At 47.2% G+C, this 23,759-nt stretch overlaps 1 protein-coding gene across 5 annotated transcripts; it reads left to right on the top strand.

Annotated features, from left to right (window-relative positions):
* The first annotated feature begins 238 nt into the window (after nucleotides 1-238).
* Nucleotides 239-23,709, top strand: ZNF18 (zinc finger protein 18). 5 transcript variants are annotated; one of them, XM_043903875.1, is made up of 8 exons: nucleotides 265-332; nucleotides 8,753-8,796; nucleotides 12,176-12,655; nucleotides 14,282-14,468; nucleotides 14,893-14,981; nucleotides 17,414-17,504; nucleotides 18,125-18,232; nucleotides 22,481-23,709. In XM_043903875.1, exons 3-8 carry the CDS (start codon nucleotides 12,269-12,271, stop codon nucleotides 23,251-23,253), a joined length of 1,635 nt encoding a protein of 544 aa, XP_043759810.1. In that variant the 5' UTR covers nucleotides 265-332; nucleotides 8,753-8,796; nucleotides 12,176-12,268; the 3' UTR covers nucleotides 23,254-23,709. The 5 variants fall into 5 exon arrangements, with proteins under 5 accessions (XP_043759806.1, XP_043759810.1, XP_043759805.1 ...); XM_043903870.1 differs by having other exon boundaries at nucleotides 266-332; nucleotides 14,890-14,981; XM_043903873.1 differs by lacking the exon at nucleotides 265-332 and adding an exon at nucleotides 352-634 and having other exon boundaries at nucleotides 14,890-14,981.
* The last annotated feature ends 50 nt before the right edge of the window (nucleotides 23,710-23,759 follow it).

The following is a 23,759-nucleotide window of genomic DNA, read 5'->3' as shown; positions in this document are numbered from 1 at the left end:
AAGCGTTTGGGACAGACACGAGAACGACCTCTGCATCCCTCACAGTGCTTGGCCCAGTGCCCGACCCAGACCTGGGGTTCCCTAAAGGTCCAGCGAGGACTGAGCGACCGCACGGAGCTCAAATGAATGAGAGACCCGCCAGCTACGTGACGCACAGCGGCCTCAGAGGCGCCAGTGGGGCGGGGCTATCCGGACAGCCAATCAGAGCCTGTGTATCAGCCCCGCCCCCGCCCCGCCCCGGCGCCTCGCCCCGCCCCGCCCCGTCGGACCCAGAGTCGCGCGCAGCAGCCCGACTCCCGGAAGTGCGCCCGAAGCCGGCGCCGCGGGCCGAGGTGAGCGCACGCGGGCTGGAGTGGCCTGGACGCCGCCGCAGGGGGTCGGGCATGGCGCCGCCCGCGTCCGCGCGGGATTCTGCCGGGCCTCCGGGAGCGGCGTCCGGGCCGTCGGACGCGCGCGGGGACGCCGCGAGTGCGGGGGGAGGGGCAGCGGGGCTGTGAGTGGACTCTGGTGGAGGCACGGTACCCCGACCGGGCTAGGCCCCCCGAGCCTGTGGGCCCCGCCGGACTCTCCAGCCACGTCTCTGGCCTGGGACGAGAAGGGGCCCCTCTCTCCTGCCTCCCCTAGAAGGCTGGAAGTGAGCCTCGGGAAGAGGGAACCCGTATGGGCTGATGCCCGCAGTCTGTCTCCTGGGTGCGGTCGGCGTCGTGGGCAGAGGGTGGAGGGCGCAGTGGGTAGCGCTGCCCTGCGCCTGGCAGGGCCGGGTCCCCTCCCCGGCCTCATTGCTTGTAGCTCCTCCTCCCTTCCAGCTGTTCGTGACAGCTCCTAAGCCCGCCCCCTCCCCACCCCCAACCAAGTTACCAAAGGTTTGCCGCTCTCCTCCCAAAGGCACAGGCGGTTAGAGCTTCTGGGTTTGAATTTGGCCGCCTCGGTGAGCCTCAGAGATTCAGACCTGTACACTATAATACTCGCCTTGCTGGGTATTTGTGAGGGTTGTTAATTAATCGCTAAGTCGTGTCCGACTCTTCGTGACCCCATGGGCTGCAGCCTGCCAGTCTCCCTTGGCCATGGAAATTTCCAGGCAAGAATACTTGGAGTGGATTGCCATTTCCTTCTCCAGGGGATTTCCCCCAACCCAGGGATGGAACCTGCGTTGTCCGTTATTGGCAGACATGTTCTTTACTGTTGAGCCTCCAGGGAAGCCCATTTCTGAGTATTTGCTTGAACCGTGCCTAACATGGAACTTAATAGAGAAAAAAGTTACTCAGACACTCCTTAAAAACAATAAGGTGGACAGTATTCAGAGGGACTTCCATGGGGTTTTGAGGTATGGGAGGGAGAGACTGAATACAAGGACAAGTGGAGATTTATAGCCAAAGTTTGGGGTGGGGTCAGTGGATGGAAGGTTACTTAGAGGAAACGTCTGGCTTAAGGGGGTCATTCTGGCTAAACTAACTGGACCAGCTTTGCTCAAGGCAGGTCAGGGTGATAGGGAATTTGGTCAGATATCAAGGATGGTCAAGGGATGTTGAATTTGATCAAATATCAAAAGTAGGGGATTTTCCCTAAACTGGAGTCAGAAAGATTCTTGCTAAACTAGATTAGAAGGGCCAAGGACAGAGTCCAAGGGCCAGCCCTACTCAAAAAGATGACTCAGAAGCTTGACTGACGTTTAAGGAGACCGTCTTTGTGCTCTGCGAATGGCTGCTCATATGTGAATGGATAAGTATCTGAACCTAGCTGTTCATTTAAAAACGCATTCTGATTTGTTATAGCTTTAATAAGTATAATAACTCTACATTTGGGATAACTTTACATTTTTTTTCAAAACTAACAGGAGTACAGTCTCATGAAGTATTTGCAGTACCAACCTATGAGCCATTTATGTGGGTGCTGTGTTTAACTTGCTCAGTCGTATCTGCCTCTTTCTGACCCCATGGACTGGGGTCCATTTCCAGGCAAGTATACTGGAGTGGGTTGCCATGCCCTCCTCCAGGGAATCTTTTCAACCTAGGGATCGAACCCAGGTCTCCCGCATTGCAGGTAGATTCTTTACCATGTGAAACACCAGGGAAACCCATAAAGTAATTTAATTATGAATACCGGAGGCATTTTCCCTACCATTATGTGAAAGTGTAATAGCTGAAATCAGAGTTAAATATTTTATGAGACATAGTTTTCCCTGAAAGTGGCTTTCCCTAGGTGTTATCTAAACTGCTATCTTAATTCAGGAACTAAGTAAATATGAATAAGTCCACAGATCAGACTCTTGCTATCTAAAATCTTGCTACTTGTTATTTGAAATTCAGGAGCCATATCTAGATAGTGAAGGATGCATATATATTTAAAAGTTTTAACATGTTTATTTACTTTCAATAGAGTTAGTTTATTTTTCTCAGGGTCGGAATAAAGTTGTAAAATTCACTCAGCAGTTGTTTAATTATGAGACAAAGTACTTCCACTAATAATAATTTGTTTATAAAAGACATTCCTGGAAAAGTTAACTCTAATCCTTTCTGTAAAAGCATCTCCTTCTCTGGCTTTGCATTAAGCCCTGCAGATTAAGCCTTTTGCAATTCAGTTCGTTCCCAACCTATTTACTTAAAGCTGTTCAATTCTCTCTAAGCAGCCTTTAGCCATTTCCTACAAATTTTAATATGTTGTGTTTTCATTATCAGTCAATATGAAAATGTTTTAATTTCCTATCTGGTTTTTTTCTTTGACAGTAGGTTATTTAATATTTCCGTATATTAGGATATTCTAGGTATCTTACTGTTTTCTAGTTCAACTACTTTATGGTCAGAGAATCTATACTTTAAGATTCTGGTGTTTTGAAACATAATTATACACATATTCTGTCTTCATGAGAGCTTCCTGTGCATCTGACATGGGTGTGTACTCTGCAGTTGTTGTTTTAAATGACAGTTATAGCAACTTGGGTCACAGTGTTGTTTAGATTTTCTATTTCCTTCAGTTCAGTTCAGTCGCTCAGTTGCGTCCGACTCTTTGTGACCTCATGGACTGCAGCACGCCAGGCCTCCCTGTCCATCAGCAACTCCCAGAGCTTACTCAAACTCATGTCCATTGAGTAGGTGATGCCATCCATCCATCTCATCCTCTGTTGTCCCCTTCTCCTCCCACCTTCAATCTTTCCCAGCATCAGGGTCTTTTCAAATGAGTCAGTTCTTCGCATCAAGTGGCCAAAGGATTGGAGTTTCAACTTCAACATCAGTCCTTCCAATGAATATTTAGGACTAATTTCCTTTAGGATGGACTGGTTGGATCTCCTTGCAGTCCAAGGGAATCTCAAGAGTCTTCTCCAACACCACAGTTCAAAAGCATCAAATTCTTTGGTGCTTAGCTTTCTTTATAGTCCAACTCTCACATCCATACATGACTACTGGAAAAACCATAGCTTTCAGTAGATGGACTGTTATTGGCAAAGTTATATCTCTGCTTTTTAATATGCTGTGTAGGTTGGTCATAACTTTTCTTCCAAGGAGCAAGCATCTTTTAATTTCATGGCTGCAGTCACCATCTACAGTGATTTTGGAGCCCCCCAAAATAGTCTGTCACTGTTTCCATTGTTTCCCCATCTATTTGCCATGAAGTAATGGGACCAGATGCCATGATCTTAGTTTTCTGAATGTTGAGCTTTAAGCCAACTTTTTCACTCCTCTTTCACTTTCATCAAGAGGCTCTTTAGTTGTTCGCTTTCTGCCACAAGTGTGGTGTCATCTGCATATCTGAGGTTATTGATATTTCTCCTGGGAATCTTGATTCCAGCTTGTGCTTCATCCAGTCCAGTGTTTCTCATGATGTACTCTGCATATAAGTTAAATAAGTAGGGTGATGTACTCCTTTTCCTTTTTTGGAACCAGGCTGTTTTTCCATATTCAGGTCTAACTCTTGCTTCTTGACCTGCCTACAGATTTCTCAAGAGACAGGTCAGGTGATCTGGTATTCCCATCTCTTTCAGAATTTTCCACATTTTGTTGTGATCCACACAGTCAAAGGCTTTGGCATAGTCAATAAAGCAGATGTTTTTCTGAAACTCTCTTACATTTTCGATGATCCAACGGATATTGGCAATTTGATCTCTGGTTCCTCTGCCTTTTCTAAAACCAGCTTGAACATCTGGAAGTTCATGGTTCATGTACTGTTGAAGCCTGGCTTGGAGAATTTTGAGCATTACTTTGCTAGTGTTTGAGATGAGTGCAATTGTGTGGTAGTTTAAACATTTTTTGGCATTGCCTTTCTTTGGGATTGGAATGAAAACTGACCTTTTCCAGTCCTGTGGCCATTGCTGAGTTTTCCAAACTTGCTGGCATATTGAGTGCAGCACTTTCACAGCACCGTCTTTTAGGATTAGAAATAGCTCAACTGAAATTCCGTCACCTCCACTAGCTTTGTTCATAGTGATGCTTCCTAAGGCCCACTTGACTTTTCATTCCAGGATCTGGCTCTAGGTGAGTGATCACACCATCGTGATTATCTGAGTCATGAAGATCTTTCTTGTATAGTTCTTCTGTGTATTCTTGCCACCTTTTAATATCTTCTACTTCTGTTAGGTCCATACCATTTCTGTCCTTTATTGAGCCCATCTTTGCATGAAATGTTCCCTTAGTATCTCTAATTTTCTTGAAGAGATGTCTAGTCTTTCCCATTCTATTGTTTTCCTCTTTTTCTTTGCATTGATCACTGAAGAAGGCTTTCTTTTCTCCTTACTATTCTTTGGAACTCTGCATTCAATTGCATATATCTTTCCTTTTCTCCTTTGCCTTTCACTTCTCTTCTTTTCACAGCTATTTGTAAGGCCTCCTCAGACAACCACTTTGCCCTTTTGCATTTGTTTTTCTTGGGGATGGTCTTGATCACTGCCTACAATGTCATGAACCTCCATCCACAGTTCTTCAGGCACACTATCAGATCTAATCCCTTGAATCTGTTCTTCACTTCCACTGTATAGTCGTAAGGGATTTGATTTAGGTCATACCTGAATGGTCTAGTGGTTTTCCCTTCTTTCTTCAATTTAAGTCTGAATGTGGCAATAAGGAGTTCATGATCTGAGCCACAAGCTCCCGGTCTTGATTTTGCTGACTGTGTAGAGCTTCTCCATCTTTGGTTGCAAAGAATATAATGAGTCTGATTTCGGTATTGACCATCTGGTGATGTCCATGTGTAGAGTCGTCTCTTGTGTTGTTGGAAGAGGGTGTTTGCTATGACCAGTGTGTTCTCTTGGCAGAACTCTATTAGCCTTTGCCCTGCTTCATTCTGTACTCCAAGGCCAAATCTGCCTGTTACTCCAGGTGTCTCTTGTCTTCCTACTTTTGCATTCCAGTCCCCTGTGATGAAAAGGACATCTTTTTTGGGTGTTAGTTCTAGAAGGTCTTGTAGGTCTTCATTGAACCGTTCATCTTCAGCTTCTTCAGCATTACTGGTTGGAGCATAGACTTGGATTACTGTGATATTGAATGGTTTGCCTTAGAAATGAACAGAGATCATTCTGTTGTTTTTGAGATTGCATCCAAGTACTGCATTTCAGACTCTCTTGTTGACTATGATAGCTACTCCATTTCTTCTAAGAGATTCTTGCCCACAGTAGTAGATATTTCCTCACTCATATATATTATATATATAATGTGTGTGTGTGTGTCTATTTTTCTATCACTTACTGAGAGAACAGTATTAAAATCTCCAGTGATGATTGAGGAGTTTTCCCTTCAGACCTGGTATTAGGTGCCTACACTTTTAGGGTGCTTTGTGTTCTAGGTGATTTGACCCAATTATCAGAATAAAATGTCTCTCCTTTTCTCTTTGTCATGAAGTTTCTTGGTTAGATACTAATGTAACTATACTAGCTTTCATGTGCTTGCTGTTTGCATGGAATGTCTTTTCTCCTCCATTTTATTTCCAAACTATTTGTGTCCTTATATATAAAATGTCTTGTAGATAGCATATAGTTGAGTCTTGCTTTTTTAAATCTGACAATCTGTACCTTATAATTCTAGTGTTTAGTCCATTTACATTTAATGTAATTATTGATTGGTTGGGTGTTAGTCTGTCACATTGTCTTTTTTTCCTCTTGACCTTTCTGCTTTTATTCTTCTCTTGATTCTTTCCTGTATATTATTGACTGCTTTTCATTGTTTGTCTCTTGGCTTTTTAGCTATACCTCTTTCTATAATCCTTTAACAGCTAGCATTATGCATCCTTAAATTATCAAAGGTTAACTTATCAGAGTGTGCTTTAATATTGTTATACTTTATAATCACATTTCTCATTTCCTACCCCTCACTTAACACCTTTACATTTCCCATCTGTCACCTCATCTGACGTTACTTCTTCCTTTCAATTTTCTGTTTCTGCATTAGCATCTCATAAATGTAATAACCTAATAACAGATTAATTCCATTTACCCCCTTCTTTGTGCTGTATTTATATATTTCACTTCTACTTATGTTCTGCTTATACTGGTGCTCTTTTTGCCTTAGCAGTCAGTTGCTTCTTTTAAGGAAGTTAGAAGAAATAGAAGCATAGTATCTTACATTTATTCACCACGTGCTTACCATTTTTGGAGATTTCATTCCTTTCTATAGATATGAGTTTTCCTTCAACTAAAGGAAGAATGTCCTTTAGCATTTCTTGCAGTACGCATCATTGGGGGAAAATTCTCGTGGCTTTTTTTTTATCTGAAATATGTCTTTATTTTAATTCTTTCTGTGAAAGCTGTTTTTGTTGGATGTGGAATTCTGGGTTAACAGTTCATTTTCTAGAATTTTCATTTGTTTCTCTTTATGATTTCTAGTTCTCTGTGAAAAGTCACAATCTCTTCTATCATTAAAATTATGTTGTTTTTAAATCCACAGGCCATCAGGGCCTGGATTCTCTTGACTTCTTTCCCCTTGATTTTGAGTCACATTTTCCTACTTCTTTACATATCTAGTAATTTTGGATCACATTGTGGATATTGTGGATGGCACATTGTAGACACTAAGGATTCTGTTATCTTCTTCTGAAGAGTGTTGAGTTTTCTTCTAGCAGGCAGTTCAATTACTGATTGATCACCTTTGGGTCATGTTAGTTTTGTTTTTATCTCCTTGCAATCCAAGGGACTCTTAAGAGTCTTCTCCAGCACCACAATACAAAAGCATCAATTCTTCAGTGCTCAACTTTCTTTATGGTCCAACTCTCACATCCATACATGACTATTGGAAAAACCATAGTTTTGACTATATGGACCTTTGTTGGCAAAGTGATGCCTTTGCTTTTGAATACTCTGTCTAGGTTTGTCATACCTTTCCAAGGAGATCAAACCAGTCAGTCCTAAAGAAAATCAACCCTAAATATTCATTGGAAGGATTAATGCTGAAGCTCCAATACTTTGGCCACTGATGCAAAGAGCTGTCTTATTGAAAAAGACACTGATGCTGAGAAAGATTAAAGACAAACGGAGAAGGGGGCAGCAGAGGATGAGATGGCTAGATAACATCACCGACTCAATGGACATGAATTTGAGAAGATTCCAGGAGATAGTGAAAGACAGGGAAGCCTGGCATGCTGTCTGTGGGATCGCAAAGAGTCGGACATGACTTAGTGACTGAACAATAACCAGCTTGGTTTTAGGGTAGATCTTTGGAAAACCCAAGGTGTTTCCCAAATTCTTTTCTTCTTTAGCTGTTCTGCATAGCTTGTGGGATCTTAGTTCTCTTATCAGGAATTGAACCTGAGCTGTTGGCAGTGAAAGCATGGAGTCCTAACCACTGGACTGCCAAGGAGTTCCCTCAAATTCTTATAACTGGATCAGAATAGACCAACAGACTGGGCCTCCTTGGTGGATATTGTTGAAGCTTGGCTTTAGGTTTTGGGGGGCATGTTTAGAGTAGGTAGGTCTTACTCTTGAGCATGGTCCTTACTCCTAACATGACCTTTCAGATAACTCAGGATGCATTGAATGTTTCTCTACTTTTGGGGTCAGAAATGTAAATGTCTCTCATCATTGGTTGGTCTTCTGTATCCTTCATTTGCTCTTTTAACATGGTAGCAACTGCTCCCTGTTGAACCTTGGATAGTTCCACCATGCTGAGTGCAGTCCAACCCTTGGCCAAGATTCATCACAAGGAAACCCCCCCAACCCTCCACACCTGTCTGCCTCCATTGCCACAGCTTCTTCCTCCCCACTGCCCTGCTCTTTACGATTCTAGCCGCTTCAGTAGCCCCTGGTCTCTGCTTGAGTTCCAGCTTCCTGCACTGGGCTTGGGAAATCTTTCCTTTGCAGACAGCTGTGATGACCATGGGACCCTCCTCTGAGCTTTTAATCTCTCAGGGATCCCTTTCTTGCCTGAAAAGAGTGGCCTCTTAGGCTTTCTCCAGTATTGTTGTTAATTACAGTGGGTAGGCTGCCATGAAAAGAAATAGAATTCCTGAATTATTGAGCACATGTTGCTATAGCCCTCTGGGTGCTGGATGAATATATGAATGAAATATCAGGAGGCCAAAAAGTTTGTTCAGGTTTTTCTGTAAGATGTTATGGAAAAACCCAAATGAACTCTTTGACCAGCTCAATACGTGGGTCTCTTTGTAAGCACAAAGGACAGTTAGTGGGGCCCACACAAGAAACATATTCTTCTTACCTTTCTATTTTGTCCCCTCAAAAAAAAAATTTGCTTTCTTTTTCTGGGTTAGTTCTTCTGCATCTTTGTTAAACCTTTTTATGTCATCTTAATCTGTGCCTCCATTTTTTCTTTTTTTTTAGCTCCTGGATCATCTTCAGTATCATTATTCTGAATTGTTTTTCTGGTAGGTTGCCTATCTCCACTTCATTTAGTTGTTTTTCTGGGGTTTTTATCTTGTTCCTTCATCTGTGACATAATCCTCTGCCTTTTCATTTCGATTAACTTTCTGTGATTGTGGTTTTTGTTCTGGAGGCTGCAGGAATGTAGTTGTTCTTGCTTCTGCTCTCTGCCCTCTGGTAGATGAGGCTAAAAGGCTTGTGTAAGCTTCCTGATGGGAGGAACTGGGGAAAAACTGGGTCTTGCTCTGACAGGGCCTTGCTCAGTAAAACTATAATCCAGTTATCTGCTAATGTGTGGGACTGTGCTCCCTCCCTTTAGTTTGGCCTGAGGGGACCAGCCCTGGAATCTATAGGCTCTATGGTAGACCAGCCTCAGTTCAGTTCAGTCGCTCAGTCCTGTCTGACTCTTTGCAACCCCGTGAATCGCAGCACGCCAGGCCTCCCTGTCCATCACCAACTCCCGGAGTTTATTCAAACTGATGCCCATTGAGTCGGTGATGCCATCCAGCCATCTCATCCTCTGTTGTCCCCTTCTCCTCCTGCCCCCAATCCCTCCCAGCATCAGGGTCTTTTCCAATGAGTCAACTCTTCTCATGAGGTGGCCAAAGTATTGGAGTTTCAGCTTGAGTATCAGTCCTTCCAATGAACACCCAGGACTGATCTCCTTTGCCTAGACAGCATTAAAAAGCAGAGACATAACTTTGCCAACAAAGGTCTGTCTAGTGAAAGCTATGGTTTTTCCAGTAGTCATGTATGGATGTGAGAGTTGGACTAGAAAGAAAGCTGAGTGCTAAAGAATTGATGCTTTTGAACTGTGGTATTGGAGAAGACTCTTGAGATTCCCTTGGACTACAAGGAGATCCAACCAGTCCATCCTAAAGGAAATCAGTCCTGAATATTCACTGGAAGGACTGATGCTGAAATTGAAACTCCAGTACTTTGGCTGCCTGATGCAAAGAACTGACTCATTTGAAAAGATCCTGATGCTGGGAAAGATTGAACGACAGAGGATAAGATGGTTGGATGGCATCACTGACTCAATGGTCATGAGTTTGAGTAAGCTCTGGGAGTTGGTGATGGACAGGGAAGCCTGGTGTGTGCTGCAGTCCACGGGGTCACAAAGAGTCGGACATGACTGAGCGACTAAACTGGACTGAACTGATGGTAGCGTGATTGAGCAACTGAACTGAACTGATGGTGGGGCTATTGGCAAACACCAAGAGGGCTCATGCCAAGGTGCCCCTCCCAGGACTGCAGCTGCCAGTGTCCCCATCCCTGTGGTGAGCCCCTGCTGACCTGCGCCTCTACAGGGAACCCTCTAACACTAGCAGGCAGGTCTGATTCGGTCTCCTGTGGGGTCAGTGTTTCTTTCCCCAGGTCTTGGTACACACAAGATTTTGTGCCCTCCAAGAGTGGAGTCTTCATTTCCCCCAGTCCTATGGAAGTCCTGCAATCGAGTCCTGCTGGCCTTCAACGTCAGATTCCCTGGGCATTCCTAGTCCCTTTGCCAAATTCCCAGATTGGGAAGCCTGACTTGGGGTTCAGAACCTTCCCAACAGTGAGAGAACTCTGTGGTACAGTTGTTTTCCAGTTTGTGGGTTGCCCACCCAGCAAGTATGAGATTTGATTTTTTTCTTGATTGTGTCCCTTCTGCCCTCTCATTGTGGTTTCTCCTTTGTCTTTGGACATGGGGTACCTTTTTTGGTGGGTTCCAGTGTCCACCTGTCAATGATTGTTCAACAGTTAGCTGTGACTTTGGCACTCTCACAGGAGGAGGTGAGCACGTGGCCGTCTACTCCACCATCTTGAAGCAATCTCCTGCTTGTTTTATTTTTAAATGATGTTGTGATATAGAGTGAACTGTTTGGGTGAAGTCATGGAGATAAAGACATTGCTCTTACACCCCAAGGACAAAAGTGAAAAAATTGAAAGTGAAAGTTGGTCAGTCATGTCCAACTTTTTGCAACCCCATAGACTATACAGTCCATGGAATTCTCCAGGCCAGAATACTGGAGTGGGTAGCCTTTCCCTTCTCCAGGGGATCTTCCCAACCCAGGGATTGAACCCAGATTTCCTGCATTGCAGGCAGATTCTTTACCAGCTGAGCCACAAGGGAAGCCCAAGAATACTGGAGTGGGTAACCTATCCCTTCTCCAGGGGATCTTCCTGACCCAGGAATCTTCTGCATTGCAGGCAGATTCTTTACCAACTGAGCTATCAGGAAAGCCCCCTCAAGGACAAAGCAGCCATCAAAAGCTAGAGTATTGTACTGATCTCTGATTAACCCTGGCACCCGAGTGACTGGGTGTTTTTATGGTTGTTGTGGTTCATGTTATGGAGAAATGATGACCTCCAGCTCCTTTATAATATTTTAAGATAGACCAAATTGAATCCAATGTTAGGATTACATGAAGAAAGCCAGCTAGAAATATTGCATGCTCCTTTTAAAATATCTTAATATTAACTTTGCCATTTCCTAATTCTCTTTTCCTTGTCTTAGTTCCTGCCTTCTGAATTTTGATACCACTTGCCATAAAACTTGCTTCATGTCTGTAGGAATGTTTTTTGCAGTAGTCAGTATTTATTCTAAGACTTTTTTCAGCTTAGGGTTGAAAATTTTAGTATGACAGATTTTTCATAAATTCCCAGTTGTCAACACAGCACTCAAAAGAAGTCACTTAGAACTTTGATTGCACCTTTTAGGGAAAAAGTTCTCTTCAACTTCATATTTATTTTGGAAGCATCTAGTCATTTCAACCTTGGGCTTCCAGGTGGCATAGTGGTAAAGAATCTACCTGCCAATGCGGGAGACGTGGGTTTGATTGTTGGGTCGGGAAGATCCCCTGAAGAAGGAAATGGCAACCCATTCCAGTATTCTTGCCTGAAAAATTCCATGGACAGAGGAGCCTGGTGGGCTACAGTCCATGGGGTTGCCAAGAGTCAGACACAACTCAGCATGCATGCATGCACGCAATCATTTCAACCTTAGTCTTTAATCCTAGGGCATCAGTGTCTCTGTTGAGCTGTCTGTTTTAGTCTGCAGACCTATGGATGCAGATATCGGAGTGTGGTGGAGAAGAGCTGTTTACCTGGAAACCTATGAACACGCTTCACATGGTGCATTTCATTCTTCTACTTGGTCTGGCCATTTGAAGACCAAGAGAGAACACTGTAAAAATGGTCAGAGTTCTGATAGTCTAGCTATGGTTCTAGTAGTTTGCTTTGCAGCTTCAGGTTTACCATATTTCAAAGTAAAATAGTGCATCCATTGATTTCAGAAGACCCACAACTCCCTCCAAGGCTTCTCAGGCAGGGCAGGTGATTCTGTTCTTTGTGAAAGGGCATCCCCTAGCCCATGTAATGTCGCTCTCGCTGCCCCTCCAGGGTCCCTGTGAGAGGCTCTGAGAAGACTTGGTTCTCCCAGGGACAGCTCCGTCCCAGAAGCACATCCTCTAAAAGGACTCGCCGCGCCAGACGATGCCCGTGGAGTTGGGGCAGGCTCCCGTCCTGCTGCCGCCACCGCCCAAGGCCGAGGAGCTCCCGTTCCATGGCCCAGATGCCACCCGCCGAGGGGAGCCCCCTAGCCCCGAGACTGCACGCCAGCTCTTCAGGCAGTTTCCTTACCAGGTGACGTCCGGGCCCCACGAGACCCTCCAACAGCTTCGGAAGCTCTGTGCCCAGTGGCTGCAGCCAGAGGTTCACACCAAGGAGCAGATCCTGGAGATGCTGATGCTGGAGCAGTTCCTGAGCATTCTGCCGGGGGAGATCCAGACGTGGGTGCGGAAGCAGTGCCCAGGCAGCGGGGAGGAGGCCGTGACCCTCGTGGAGAGCTTGAAGGGAGACCCCCAGAGGCTGTGGCAGTGGGTGAGCAGAGAGTGCTGTGATCCGTGAGGGAAGCACCAGGTCCTCTGGGGTCTTAGCAGGGGTGTTGTTTTTTTTAATTAATCAATTTATTTACTTTTGGTTGCGCTGGGTCTTTGTTGCTGCGTGCAGGTGTTCTCTAGCTGCGGGGGCTACTGTCTAGTTGTGGAGGCTACTCCCCAGTGGCGGGGGCTACTCTGGTTGCGGCGCATGGGCTTCTGGTTGCAGTGGTTGCTCTTGTTGCAGAGCATTGGCTCTAGGGCGTGTGGGCTCAGTAGTTGTGATGCACAGGCTTTGTTGCCCCACAGCATGTGGGGTCTTTCTGGACCAGGGGTCAAACCTGTGTCCCCTGCATTGGCGCCACCAGGGAAGTGGTTAACCACAGAACCACCAGGCAAGTCCCAGGGGTGTTATCTTTTTTCTGGCATTGAATATGTCAGGTTTTTCACACCAACAACCAATTCTCCAAGCCTCTGATCTCAACTCGGTGTCCTCCTATTCAGTTCAGTTGTGACTGTAGCGGTCTGCTTGGCTCAACCCAGAGGATAAGGCTGGTCCCATAAGACTTCCCCCGTTTCAGCCACCAGTCACAAGCTGCAGGGGTCACTCAGACTTACGGCCAGCTGGCTACAGACTGGGAGGTTCCCATGGCCCCTTCCTCAGGTTTGATAACTTGCTCGGATGACTCAGATCTCAGGGAAACACTTTGCTTCCATTTTCCAGTTTGTTCTAAAGGATGTGATTGAGGAGCAGCCAAATAGAAGAGATGGGGGATACACAGAGCTTCCATGCCCTCCTCTGGGCACTCCATCCTCCTGACCCTTATATGTGTTCACTGGGTTGGAGCTCCCTGAACCCCGCAGCTTAGGAGTTACTATGGTGTTCTCAGTACTCAGGCATGATAGATTGATCATTGGCCGTTAGTGGTTGAAGAGCTCCAGCCCCTCTCCGTCCCCTAGAGGTTGAGAGGCGGGGCTGAGCGTTCTGGCCCTCCAATCACCAGGTTAGTTCCCCTGACAATGGGCCTCCATCCTGAAGCTATCCAGGGCCACCAAGAGTCACCCTATCATGATCAACTCAGGGACGGTTGGGAAGGGCTCATTCTGAACCACAGAAGTGGCTCCTGGCAGTCCTGTCCTTGAGGACATTACAGGGTTTTCAGAGCTCTATGCCAGGAGTCTGAGATGAAGACTCATTATACCTCCTCAGCGTGTTTCTCATTATACCTCCTCTGTGTATCCTCATGCCACCCCTGATCCTAGTTCTCCCTGTGACTCTACACTTTTTGGCCATTAGGGATTGAAGATAAAGTCTCCCCTCCCATCCCATCTTTAGAGTGTTTGGGGAGTTGTCCCAAAGATGCCTGCATCTTAATTGGTGGAGGCTGTCCAGTAGAAACACAGCCCCAGTGGCCTGTCTGAAGGGCTCCCAGGTCTCCCTTGTCCTCCAGCTGCTCTCAGGATGCTTTCCTGCCCAGTTCCTGCTGGACCAGAAATAAACGCTGGCCTTTTCTTTCCCTGCCCCGTGTCCCTAAGGCCTGCCTTAGGATGTGTTCTGGAAGGGTAGCTCTGTGTTTTTCAGAAAGCCTCCCTCTGGGTCTTTCAGTAATCAGCACTGTGTTGTCTCTAGATCAGCATCCAAGTTCTGGGACAGGAAGTCTTCTCAGAGAAGGCGGAGCCCGCGAGCTGCCCGGCGGGGGACACAGAGTCTCCTGCTGAAGAACCTCAGGAGCTTGGGCTCCAGAACACAGCCCTTGGGCCCAGGGAGCCCCTGAGCTGTGTGGTGAAAGAGGAGTCTGACGCGGAGCAAGGTCCAGGTGAGGGGTGGTTCCTGGTGGTGTGTGTGCTGCGTCCTGGAGAAACCAGGGGACTGTGATCAGCAGGCCAGCAGGAAACTGATACCATAGGCCGCTCCAATTGGGGTTTGTCTGGACATGTGGGAAGCAGGGTGCACCTACAGGAATCAACTGCGACTGGGGATTCAAAGTCTGCAATGTAAACCACTTTATGACAGGGCCAGGCCTTTCGGATCTGGGGTCTGAGGAAGGTGGGAGGAGATGTCAGGGGCAGCTGTCGGGAAGGTTGGAGGAGCCGGAGTTGGTTAGGGAGGTAAACATGGGTCTGAGCTCACAGATGGTGGGACCCGTGTAGGTTCTCGGGGGGGAGGTTTCTCCCTGTGCCCTCTGTGAGTGGTCGGGAAGGACGTCAGGATGCTCAGTCTTCTGTCTCTGCCTTCAGCAGCGGCCGCCACCCAGCTGCCTGCCCAGCCCGAGCAAATGCCTGTCGGGGACCAGGACTTCGGAGCCTCCCTTCTCCACACAGCATCTCAGGTGAGTGGGGTCCCCTGCTTCTTGACCCCAGAACCTTGCCCTCGGGGTTTCAGCAGGAAGGTAAACCCAGCCCCTCTCACTCCATCCTGGCCTCAAACAGAGTCTCAGAAACAGATCTATTTTGATTATGTGTGAGCGATTCTGAAAAGTTGCACTTGATAAAAATAAAGTTTTTCAAGCACCTGTAGACTTTAGTCAAAGCATTGTTCCAAACCTCTAGAGAACTTCTTCTCGGGACTCTCCTTGTGGGATCCTTTAGAGTGCAGGTGTGCTGGACGTGGTGTGAAGCCAGGTCTGAGCTTCAGCTCTCCAGGCCCAGAGATATAGAAACCAGAGTCCCAGCTTCACATTGTACTTGGGGTAGGGGATGGGGAGTGGGCACGGGGATATACTTTTTTCAGTGACTCAAGAGTACCCTTCTTCCTGCTTTCAGGGTATTCAGGAACCAGACTGTTAGGCAAGAGGCTGCTTGGGGGAAAAGAACTGGGTATTCCGCCAAGGATCTCAAGCAGACCTGGAGGCTTCTTGTTGCTTCTACAGTAAATACAGGGTATCCCTGTGAAAGGTGTATATATTAACATACTTCACCTAGTGGGGTTAGCTGTTAGCTCTGTGGTACTTATATACTGACATTAGCCACGACCTGTTCTGGATAGCTCGAGGTCCAAAGATTCTTAATGTTCACCAGCAACACCATATATGTGTGTGTGTGTGTGTGTGTGTGTGTGTGTGTATATGTATGTATGTATTTATGTATATAAATATGTGGTATGTTCTCAGTTGTGTCCGACTCTGCGATCCCATACACTGTAGCCTGCGAGGCTCCTCTGTCCATGGGATTCTCCAGGCAAGAATACTGGGGTGGGTTGCCATGTCCTCCTCCGGTGGATCTTCCCGATCCAGGGATCGGACTTGTGTCTCCTGCATCGGCAGGTGGATTCTTTACCAGGGTGCGCTACCTGGGAAGCCCTATGTAAATATATGTAATGTATAAACAAATTTCCTGTATATAGCCAGTTCCTGATGAACAGCAACTCAGCCCTGACAGACCATTCCTACCCAGTGCCCCTCCCTAAACTAACAACACCTGTTTGTATCAGAAGGCCCTCAATGTTCAACAGAATCTTTTATAACTGAAGGTAATGTTTAAATGTAAGGAATCACGTCCTGTACTCTCTTCCCTGAGTTGGGAACCTCGAGAACAGCGGCAGGGTGTGAAGTCCACGTGGCAGATGTGTGACTGAATCAGAGACAGAGCCTCCCAGACTCCGGGATGCGTGGCGTCCGTTCCCGTTTGTTCAGACCTCCAGAGGGGAACGCAGTCCACACATCTCTGCGAGTCAGTTGTGGCAGTGCCCCAGAAACCCACAAGGTGGTGCTGTTTCCACATGAAATCCAGACTATGTCCCCATCCAGTCTCATTCTTCTGTCCTCCCAGAGTAGGAAGTTCGATTTTTTTCTGCTTTTGTGAAAATGAGAGGGAGTGGGAGGGCTGTAGTTGGCGTGTTGTCTCTTAAGTCAAGGGTTTCATTCAAGCACTTCTGGCTTCTGGCAGTTCCTCGAGTAAGTCTGGCTTTAAGGTTGGAGGTATGCTATTCAGAGACTTTTTTCTGGGCTTTGAAAGGGTCGATTGTTGCCCCGGAGGGTTTTGGTAGATGTCTTATCTGCCTTGTACGGCAGTTGGTGGCTACTCTTTTGGTGCCCGTGTGTCCGGGGGGCCAGGCCGCCTCGTGGGTATTACTGCCAGTGCCAAAGCGGGGGTCTGTGTGTTCTGACCTGAAAGACCAAGGACTCCTGCATTCGGCAGTGTTTGCTCAAGCTGGTTATTTCCAGATGGTTGTTAAGGTAACTTCACTCATAGAAGATCAACAAAGTAGGCTGCTAAAAATTCCTACTTTAGAAAATTTTAAATTAAAATCCATATTTAAAATGTGGTTATGATAAGTTAAAAATACAGAGGTCACTTTTCACCTTTGCAGTTTCTTCCACCCGAAAACATTTAACTTCTCCTTTTCTTCTCTCTCTCTTTTTTTAAGCTTAATATCTGCTAATCAGAAATACATTGCAAAACTTCTTTCCTTTCGCTCCTGAATTTCCAGACATCAATGACATCTTGGGAATATCAGGCTCTTTCTTTTGCCCAAAGACCTCTCGAATGAGCACTGAGAGTTAAACACAAGCCCAGTGGAGAAAGGGCTCCCCCAAACAGGCAACTTAAAAGAGAATGCGGGACCTAAAACCCACGTGTTTTTTCTCCATGGCAAGAAGTACAGAGGCCGGGCCTGTCGACTCCGTCTGGAGCCGTCTCCCATGGTTTTTCAGACCTTCCGATGGCTGGGACCCTAAGGCCCATTCCTTTCTCCTCAGCCCTGCACAGGCGGAGGGATGGTTCGGGACCCTCCCCTGGACCCATGCCTTGTCTTCTTCTCTAGGAGCAGTGGAGGCACCTGGATTCCACCCAGAAGGAGCAGTACTGGGATCTCATGCTGGAGACCTATGGGAAGATGGTCTCAGGAGGTGCAGGTGGGTCAGCCTGGTGGAAGGGGCACCTCCCGTCTGCTCTAGGGGCGACCGGCCGCTCTGCTCGGCGTTCTCCGGGTGATGGAAACCCTCGGAGACACAGCTAGGAGCTGGGGAGCTGGAGGGGGTGGGCAACAGTGTCAGCTCCCGTGTATTAAACACGCTGTGTGCGCCTGGCCCCATGGTGGCTCCTCTCCTCCGTGAAGTGGGTGCCGGCTGTAAGATGGTGACAGTGAGCGGCAGATCTAGTCACTTTCTCACTGTTTCGGAGCTTGCAGGTGCTGAGTTACGATGGGGCTCAGCTGTGGCCGACTGTGCCTGCTCTCTTCTGCTAACCATGTCCCAGCCAGCCACGGGTGGGGACCCAGTCACAACCCGTGCACCATCCTGCCAGAGGCCTGACCCCTCCTGCCCAGAGCCTTCTTTTTGTGGCCTTTGCCGTCATCCGGCCATCCCAGGGGTGCTGGTGTCTTAGCGGTTCCCCATGTCCCTGCAAGACGGGCTCCTCAGTGGTGTCCAGAGCCTCTCAGTTCCCTTTCCACTCAGGGCCCTCCTGTGAACAGACAGCCTGGTCCCCAGTCCTCCCCGTTCATCCAGGCCCACGGATCCCCTCTCTGTTCCAGGCATTTCCAATGCCAGGCCTGACCTGACTGATCCAGCGGGGTATGGGGCAGAGCTGGCAGGGCCACACCTGCAGGCCAGCGAGAAGGTCCCAAGACCCACCTGCGTAGGTGAGTGACCTGTCCCCAGCCATTTCTGACCCCCAGTCATTAAATTGGAGGTGGTGGGGGGAGAGGTTAGGACTTGGTTTCTATTACATCGGTCATAACCAGCCATGACCTGGTGAGTCCAGGTTGAATACTGAGGTTGGGTCTCCTCATCTCTAGCTGTCAGGTTGTTGACAGATATTTAATTATAGAAGAAGGACCCTGAATGTGATATGCTGCCTCACTCTAGCCTGTTGTGATGGCTTCCTTTCTTAGAGAGAATTAAGATTATACAGGCTGAGAGCAAATCAGATATGGATTGAGTTCTGTTATAAAATAAAAAAGATCATCTAACAGATTACTGTTATCCTTCCTAAGGAGAAGGTCCAGAGTAACTGGACCTTTTTTTTTTTTTCACTCTGGTTATGGTAAATGGTAACCCACTAACTCCCAACAAAATAAACAAGACACACAAGCAGAAAAACATGTTTCAGCTACTTTCTATGCACCCCAAGTTTCATTAAACAGCAGCAACAACAAATACTTCATATCAGTCACGTATTTTAAGGTTGGTACAAAGAAATATGAACTTGGTCTGTTGTAAAACAGCGGTCACCCTTTGCCTTCTGAATTCTTTTAAAAACACTGCAGTTATGTAAAATCAACTGTCAAACCTACCTACACACACGTGCGCGTGCACACACACACACACATCCCTTCATTTCATTTTCTAACAACAGTCCCGTTAGATCTTACCTCGAACCAGACTGTGGAGAGGGTATAAAGCCAGCCTGCCTTGATAAGGCAAAGAAACGCCATTGTAGGTTCTTGAGAGAGGATCTGTGGGGAGAGAGACTTGGGAAGCAGCCACCTGCAGGACAGGCTGGGAGGGTGCCCTGCAAAGAGGAGAGTCCTGGGGGCCACTGACATAGGAGTCAAGGTGTGCAGGGATGAGACAGTAATAACAGGACAAGAAAGGAGTGGTCTGGTCCCTAAGGTTACCAGAATTAACAGCCTGCCAGACCTAGATTCAGTGGTTGTTGTTTAGTCTCTAAGTTATATCTGACTCTGCAACCCCATGGGCTGCAGCTCGCCACGCTCCTCTGTCCATGGGATTCTCCAGGTAAGAATACTGGAGTGGGTTGCCATTTCCTTCTCCAGGGGATCTTCCCAACCCAGGGATGGAACCTGCATCTCCTGCAGTGGCAGGCGTATTCTTTACCACTGAGACACCAGGGAAGCCTGACCTGGGCTCAGAGCAAGTGGGGCACATGCCCCAGGAGAGAGTGGATATGCTCTTCTGTTTGACCACATGGAAGAACAGCTCACAGGAAAAGCAGGTCAGCAGGGAAGTGAGCTTCAAAAAGTCTTACACTCATACCTCTAATCACGATTTCAGAGGATGAAACTTATACACATACAGTTAGCGCTTGAATAGTAAGGGTTTGGACTGTGCAGGAATGCTTATTCTCAAGAGTTTTTTCAATAAATCTGCACATAATCCACATTTGGTTGAAGTCACAGGTGCAGAGCCTGGACACAGAGGGCTGGCTGTGAAGTCACACTTGGGTTTTGACTGCACTGGGGTGGGTGCCCCAGCCCCCACATTGTTTGAGAGTCAACTATATTTGGAAAAATGATTCTTAAGCACTTATTGGGAGGAATACTGCAAGAATAGTAAAAAGGTTTGAAAGAAGAGTGTTTCATCAGTGTTGGGTTTGTAAATATTCAGAATATGTCATTTCTGAAAGGTAAACTCATTCACATAGTGCAATATTAATAGTATACAAGCCAGTGGAACTGACAAGGGAGCCGGGGACCAGAGGCTGGTCTGTGAAGGACTGATGGAGGAGGAAGCAACACAAGTCCACAGGAAGAGTCACTCTTCTCTGAGCAGAATCAGGAGGAAACACTCCGGGAAGAGTAATCTGCTTCAACTTTGTGTGTGTTGTCTACCAAAATAAGTTGGAAGCAGATGGAAAAGACATAAAATATGAAAATAAAATAATAGTAATAGGGAAGAAAATGAGTAAATATTTGACTCATGTCAAGATGGGGATGATTTTTATAAGTATAAAAGCGACAGAAAAAAAAATCACTAGGTAAATGATTAACAGACTGGACTATATTTAAAAAGAAAGAAACCACAACTTCTACACATAAAAATAACTCCAAACAAGGGGCTTCTTCCCACTCCCGATGGCTCAGCAGTAAAGAATTCGCCTTCAGTGCAGGAGACACAAGAGACTCAGGTTCTATCTCTGGGTCAGAGGGATCCCCTGGAGGAGGAAATGGCAACCCGCTGCAGTATCCTTGCCTGGAAAATCCCATGGACAGAGGAGCCTGGCAGGCTGTAGTCCATGGGGTGGCAGAGAGTCAGACACAACTGAGCCATGGAGCACAGAACCCCAAACAAAATAAAGGTAATGACTAAACTGGTGAAAAACTCTTCTCATGGACATGACAGACAAGTGACTATTTTTCTTAAAATAGAAAGAATGAGTGCAAGTTGATAAGAGAAAAGTGACTTTCCCAGTTTACTAATAATGGACAGCAGTTTTGGAGTATAAGATGTAACTCATGATGTGAAATGTGAAAAAAATTGATCCTTTAATAACTAAAGAATTAACATTTACACCAACAAGAAGCTGTTTCCCACCAATCTCAGCAGCAGATTCTTGAGACAGTCAGTAGGTAGGCGTTGAACACTTGCCTCCTCCCTCCCCAGCCTCTGGGACCTGAGGACGGCACCGTTGTTCTGGAAGTTGATCTACCAGTTGGTGTCAGCAGCCTTAATAACACCATTCATGCCTGTTGACACAGTAATTGTACTTTGGGGAACCTTTAAGGTACTGATCAGAAATGTGGGCAGAATCTGTGAAGAAAAAAGCTTCTCACATCATTATTTACAGTACCCAAACATAACAAACAACTTAGATTCCCACAGTAGGAGAAGTCTTAAATAAATTACCATGTTTTAGTCTACTGTGTTTATTATCATATCTCCAATGTGAGCCGTTATTCAGCTCTTTAAAATGATACCTATAAAGGCTTCTTCAAAGACAAGAGAGAGTACCTTGGCCTTCCAAGAGGAACGAGTTCTAAGGCTCTGAATTAACAAGCTCCAGTCTGGCTCTCCAGCAGATTCCTGGGTCTCTAGCCGATAATGTGAAAGACACCGATATAGGAGAGAGAAGGGCAAACAACTCCAAAGACACTGACATGGCAGAGAGAAGGGCAGAGGGCTCCTTCGGATCTGCAGGAATAAAGTCATATATAAAAGCTGAAGATAAATTCTACCCTCACCATAAAGAACTTTATCACACGGGTCACTGAGTAGTAGTAACCACCAAAACTCCAAGCTATGAGAAAAAGAAAATGCAACTGTTTCATGAGTTAATGAAGTTAGTGAAGCACCAATGAAGCTGGATTCCTGTGCACACCAAGGGTGCTGACTTTCACACGGCAGCTTCTCTGGGCACCACAGCCCCCGGGACATGACACGAACTTCGGGGTGACTTGTGGAAGGGAGGACCCGTGTGAAATTGATAACCACCACCCTTTACCATTGGAAGGCTACGGAGCCAGGTAGAGAACTGTTTATACAGTTATGGTACTGGTCGTGTCAGCCAAAAACTTACACATGTACGCGCGTGCGTGCATGCTACGTCCCTTCAGTTGTGTCTGACTCTGTGCAACCCCGTGGACTGTAGCCCGCCAGTCTCCTCTGTCCATGGGGATTCTCCAGGCAAGAATACTAGAGCGGGTTGCTATGCCCTCAACAGGGTATCTTCCCGACATACGAGTTTAAATGAAAGACTGGAAAGAAATGTACACTCACAGTGGCAAGTTGCCTCCGGGTGCTATCATTAAGGCTGATTTTGTTTTCTTTCGTATGCTTTTCAAATTATTTTTCGTGATCATATTTATCCTTTTTATATAATCAGATAAAAACCAATACTCTTTAGCATAGTGCTCTCCCATACAGACTTGTTCCTCCTAGGCTTCAGAAGCTGGCTGCTGCTCTTCCGAGGCGGCTACTGCGGCCTCTGGAAGCCGTCCTCTGCTATCTCTCGTTCTCCTCCTGTCCAGAGCTGAGTCACAGCCTGGACACATGAGAAGCGAGTGCTGGGTGCTCAGGTCCGACAGCATTTTCCTTCTTCTTGGTAAAGAGAAGTCATTATGTCTTGTGCTGACTCTTTCTCTGACACACAGGTTGGCAAGCAGGGCGGACCGCTGACTGAACTATTCTGCATCTTCTTTGTCTTCCAGGGGACAGAGGGGAGAATGACAAAGAGAACCTGAACTTGGAGAACTACAGGGCCCAGGACCCTCTGGCCTCAGGAGAGCCTCCCCCTCAGACTCCCTTGAGCGGCCTGTTCGGTGAGGACGAGCCAAGACCCTTTGGAGAAGGAGAGGACCTCTCGGAGGTCCAGGGGAACCTGCAGGGCGAGGGGGCGGGGGGTCAGCTCTGCCCCCAGGAGACGAATTCCAGGACGCAGCCAGGCCCGCACCTGCTGCCCCCGCTTCCCAAGGAGCCGCCCGCACCATGGCTTGAGGAGAAGAGAGAGGCTGCCCTGCGGGGGCAGCCAAGGGCCCCCATGGCCCAGAGACTCCCCACCTGCAGGGAGTGTGGCAAGACCTTCTACCGGAACTCACAACTGGTTTTCCACCAAAGAACTCACAGCCGGGAGACGTACTTCCAGTGCCCCACCTGCCAAAAGGCCTTCCTGCGGAGCTCCAGCTTCGTGAAGCACCAGCGGATTCACACGGGGGAGAAGCCCTGCAAGTGCGACTACTGCGGGAAGGGCTTCAGTGACTTCTCGGGGCTGCGCTACCACAAGAAAATCCACACGGGTGAGAAGCCCTACAAGTGCCCTGTGTGTGAGAAGAGCTTCATCCAGAGGTCCAACTTCAACCGGCACCAGAGGGTGCACACAGGCGAGAAGCCCTACAGGTGCGCCCGCTGCGGCAAGAGCTTCAGCTGGAGCTCGAGCCTCGACAAGCATCAGAGGTCCCACCTGGGAAAGAAGCCCCACCCGTAGCCGGGCTCAGAGCCCCGTCCTGTCCCCTGGTCCATTCAAGAAGACTTGGCTCCATCCCAAGGAACCGCATCCCTTAGAAAGCATCCCTGTCCCCTCAGTCTTCCATGGACTGCAGAGCAGAGACCGGAGCACGGCTTTAGGCGAGGAGGAGAGCTCGGCCTCTGGGTTGGATCTCACGCGGGTTGACTTTCTTGCTTCTGCATCAGGAGAAAGAGAAGTCTTCCTCTTTCCGCTCGTCTGTCCTCCCGGACCCCTCGGGAAAGACGTGTCACTTGGAGGTCCCGTTTTAGGAGTGCTCTCTGGAAAGAGTTTCACTGGATCTGCCCTCAGAACTATGGTCCTAGAGCAGGTCTTCTGTTTCAGAAGGGGGAGCAAAGAGGCCAGTGGGCTCACGTGTGGTCTCTGTCGTATGGGTGCAAAGCTAACTTTCAATAAACTTGGTGGTCACTCCCTGTCTCGTCTGTGTGTGCGGTATCCACTGTGAGCTGACTGAAACTCACAAACCC

This window comes from Cervus elaphus, chromosome 5 (assembly GCF_910594005.1).
Source record: "Cervus elaphus chromosome 5, mCerEla1.1, whole genome shotgun sequence".
In the NCBI taxonomy this organism is placed as follows: domain Eukaryota; kingdom Metazoa; phylum Chordata; class Mammalia; order Artiodactyla; family Cervidae; genus Cervus; species Cervus elaphus.
The sequence above is the reverse complement of the archived record's forward strand: the minus strand, read 5'-3'. Positions and strand labels throughout refer to the sequence as shown.

Excerpts from the sequence above, each read along its gene's own strand:
- ZNF18 (XM_043903871.1), top strand. The coding sequence starts at position 12,269 with ATGCCCGTGGAGTTGGGGCAGGCTCCCGTCCTGCTGCCGCCACCGCCC. Across the intron at positions 12,656-14,281 it reads CCCAGAGGCTGTGGCAGTGG|ATCAGCATCCAAGTTCTGGG; the intron begins GTGAGCAGAGAG and ends TGTTGTCTCTAG. Across the intron at positions 18,233-22,480 it reads CCCAAGACCCACCTGCGTAG|GGGACAGAGGGGAGAATGAC; the intron begins GTGAGTGACCTG and ends TTTGTCTTCCAG.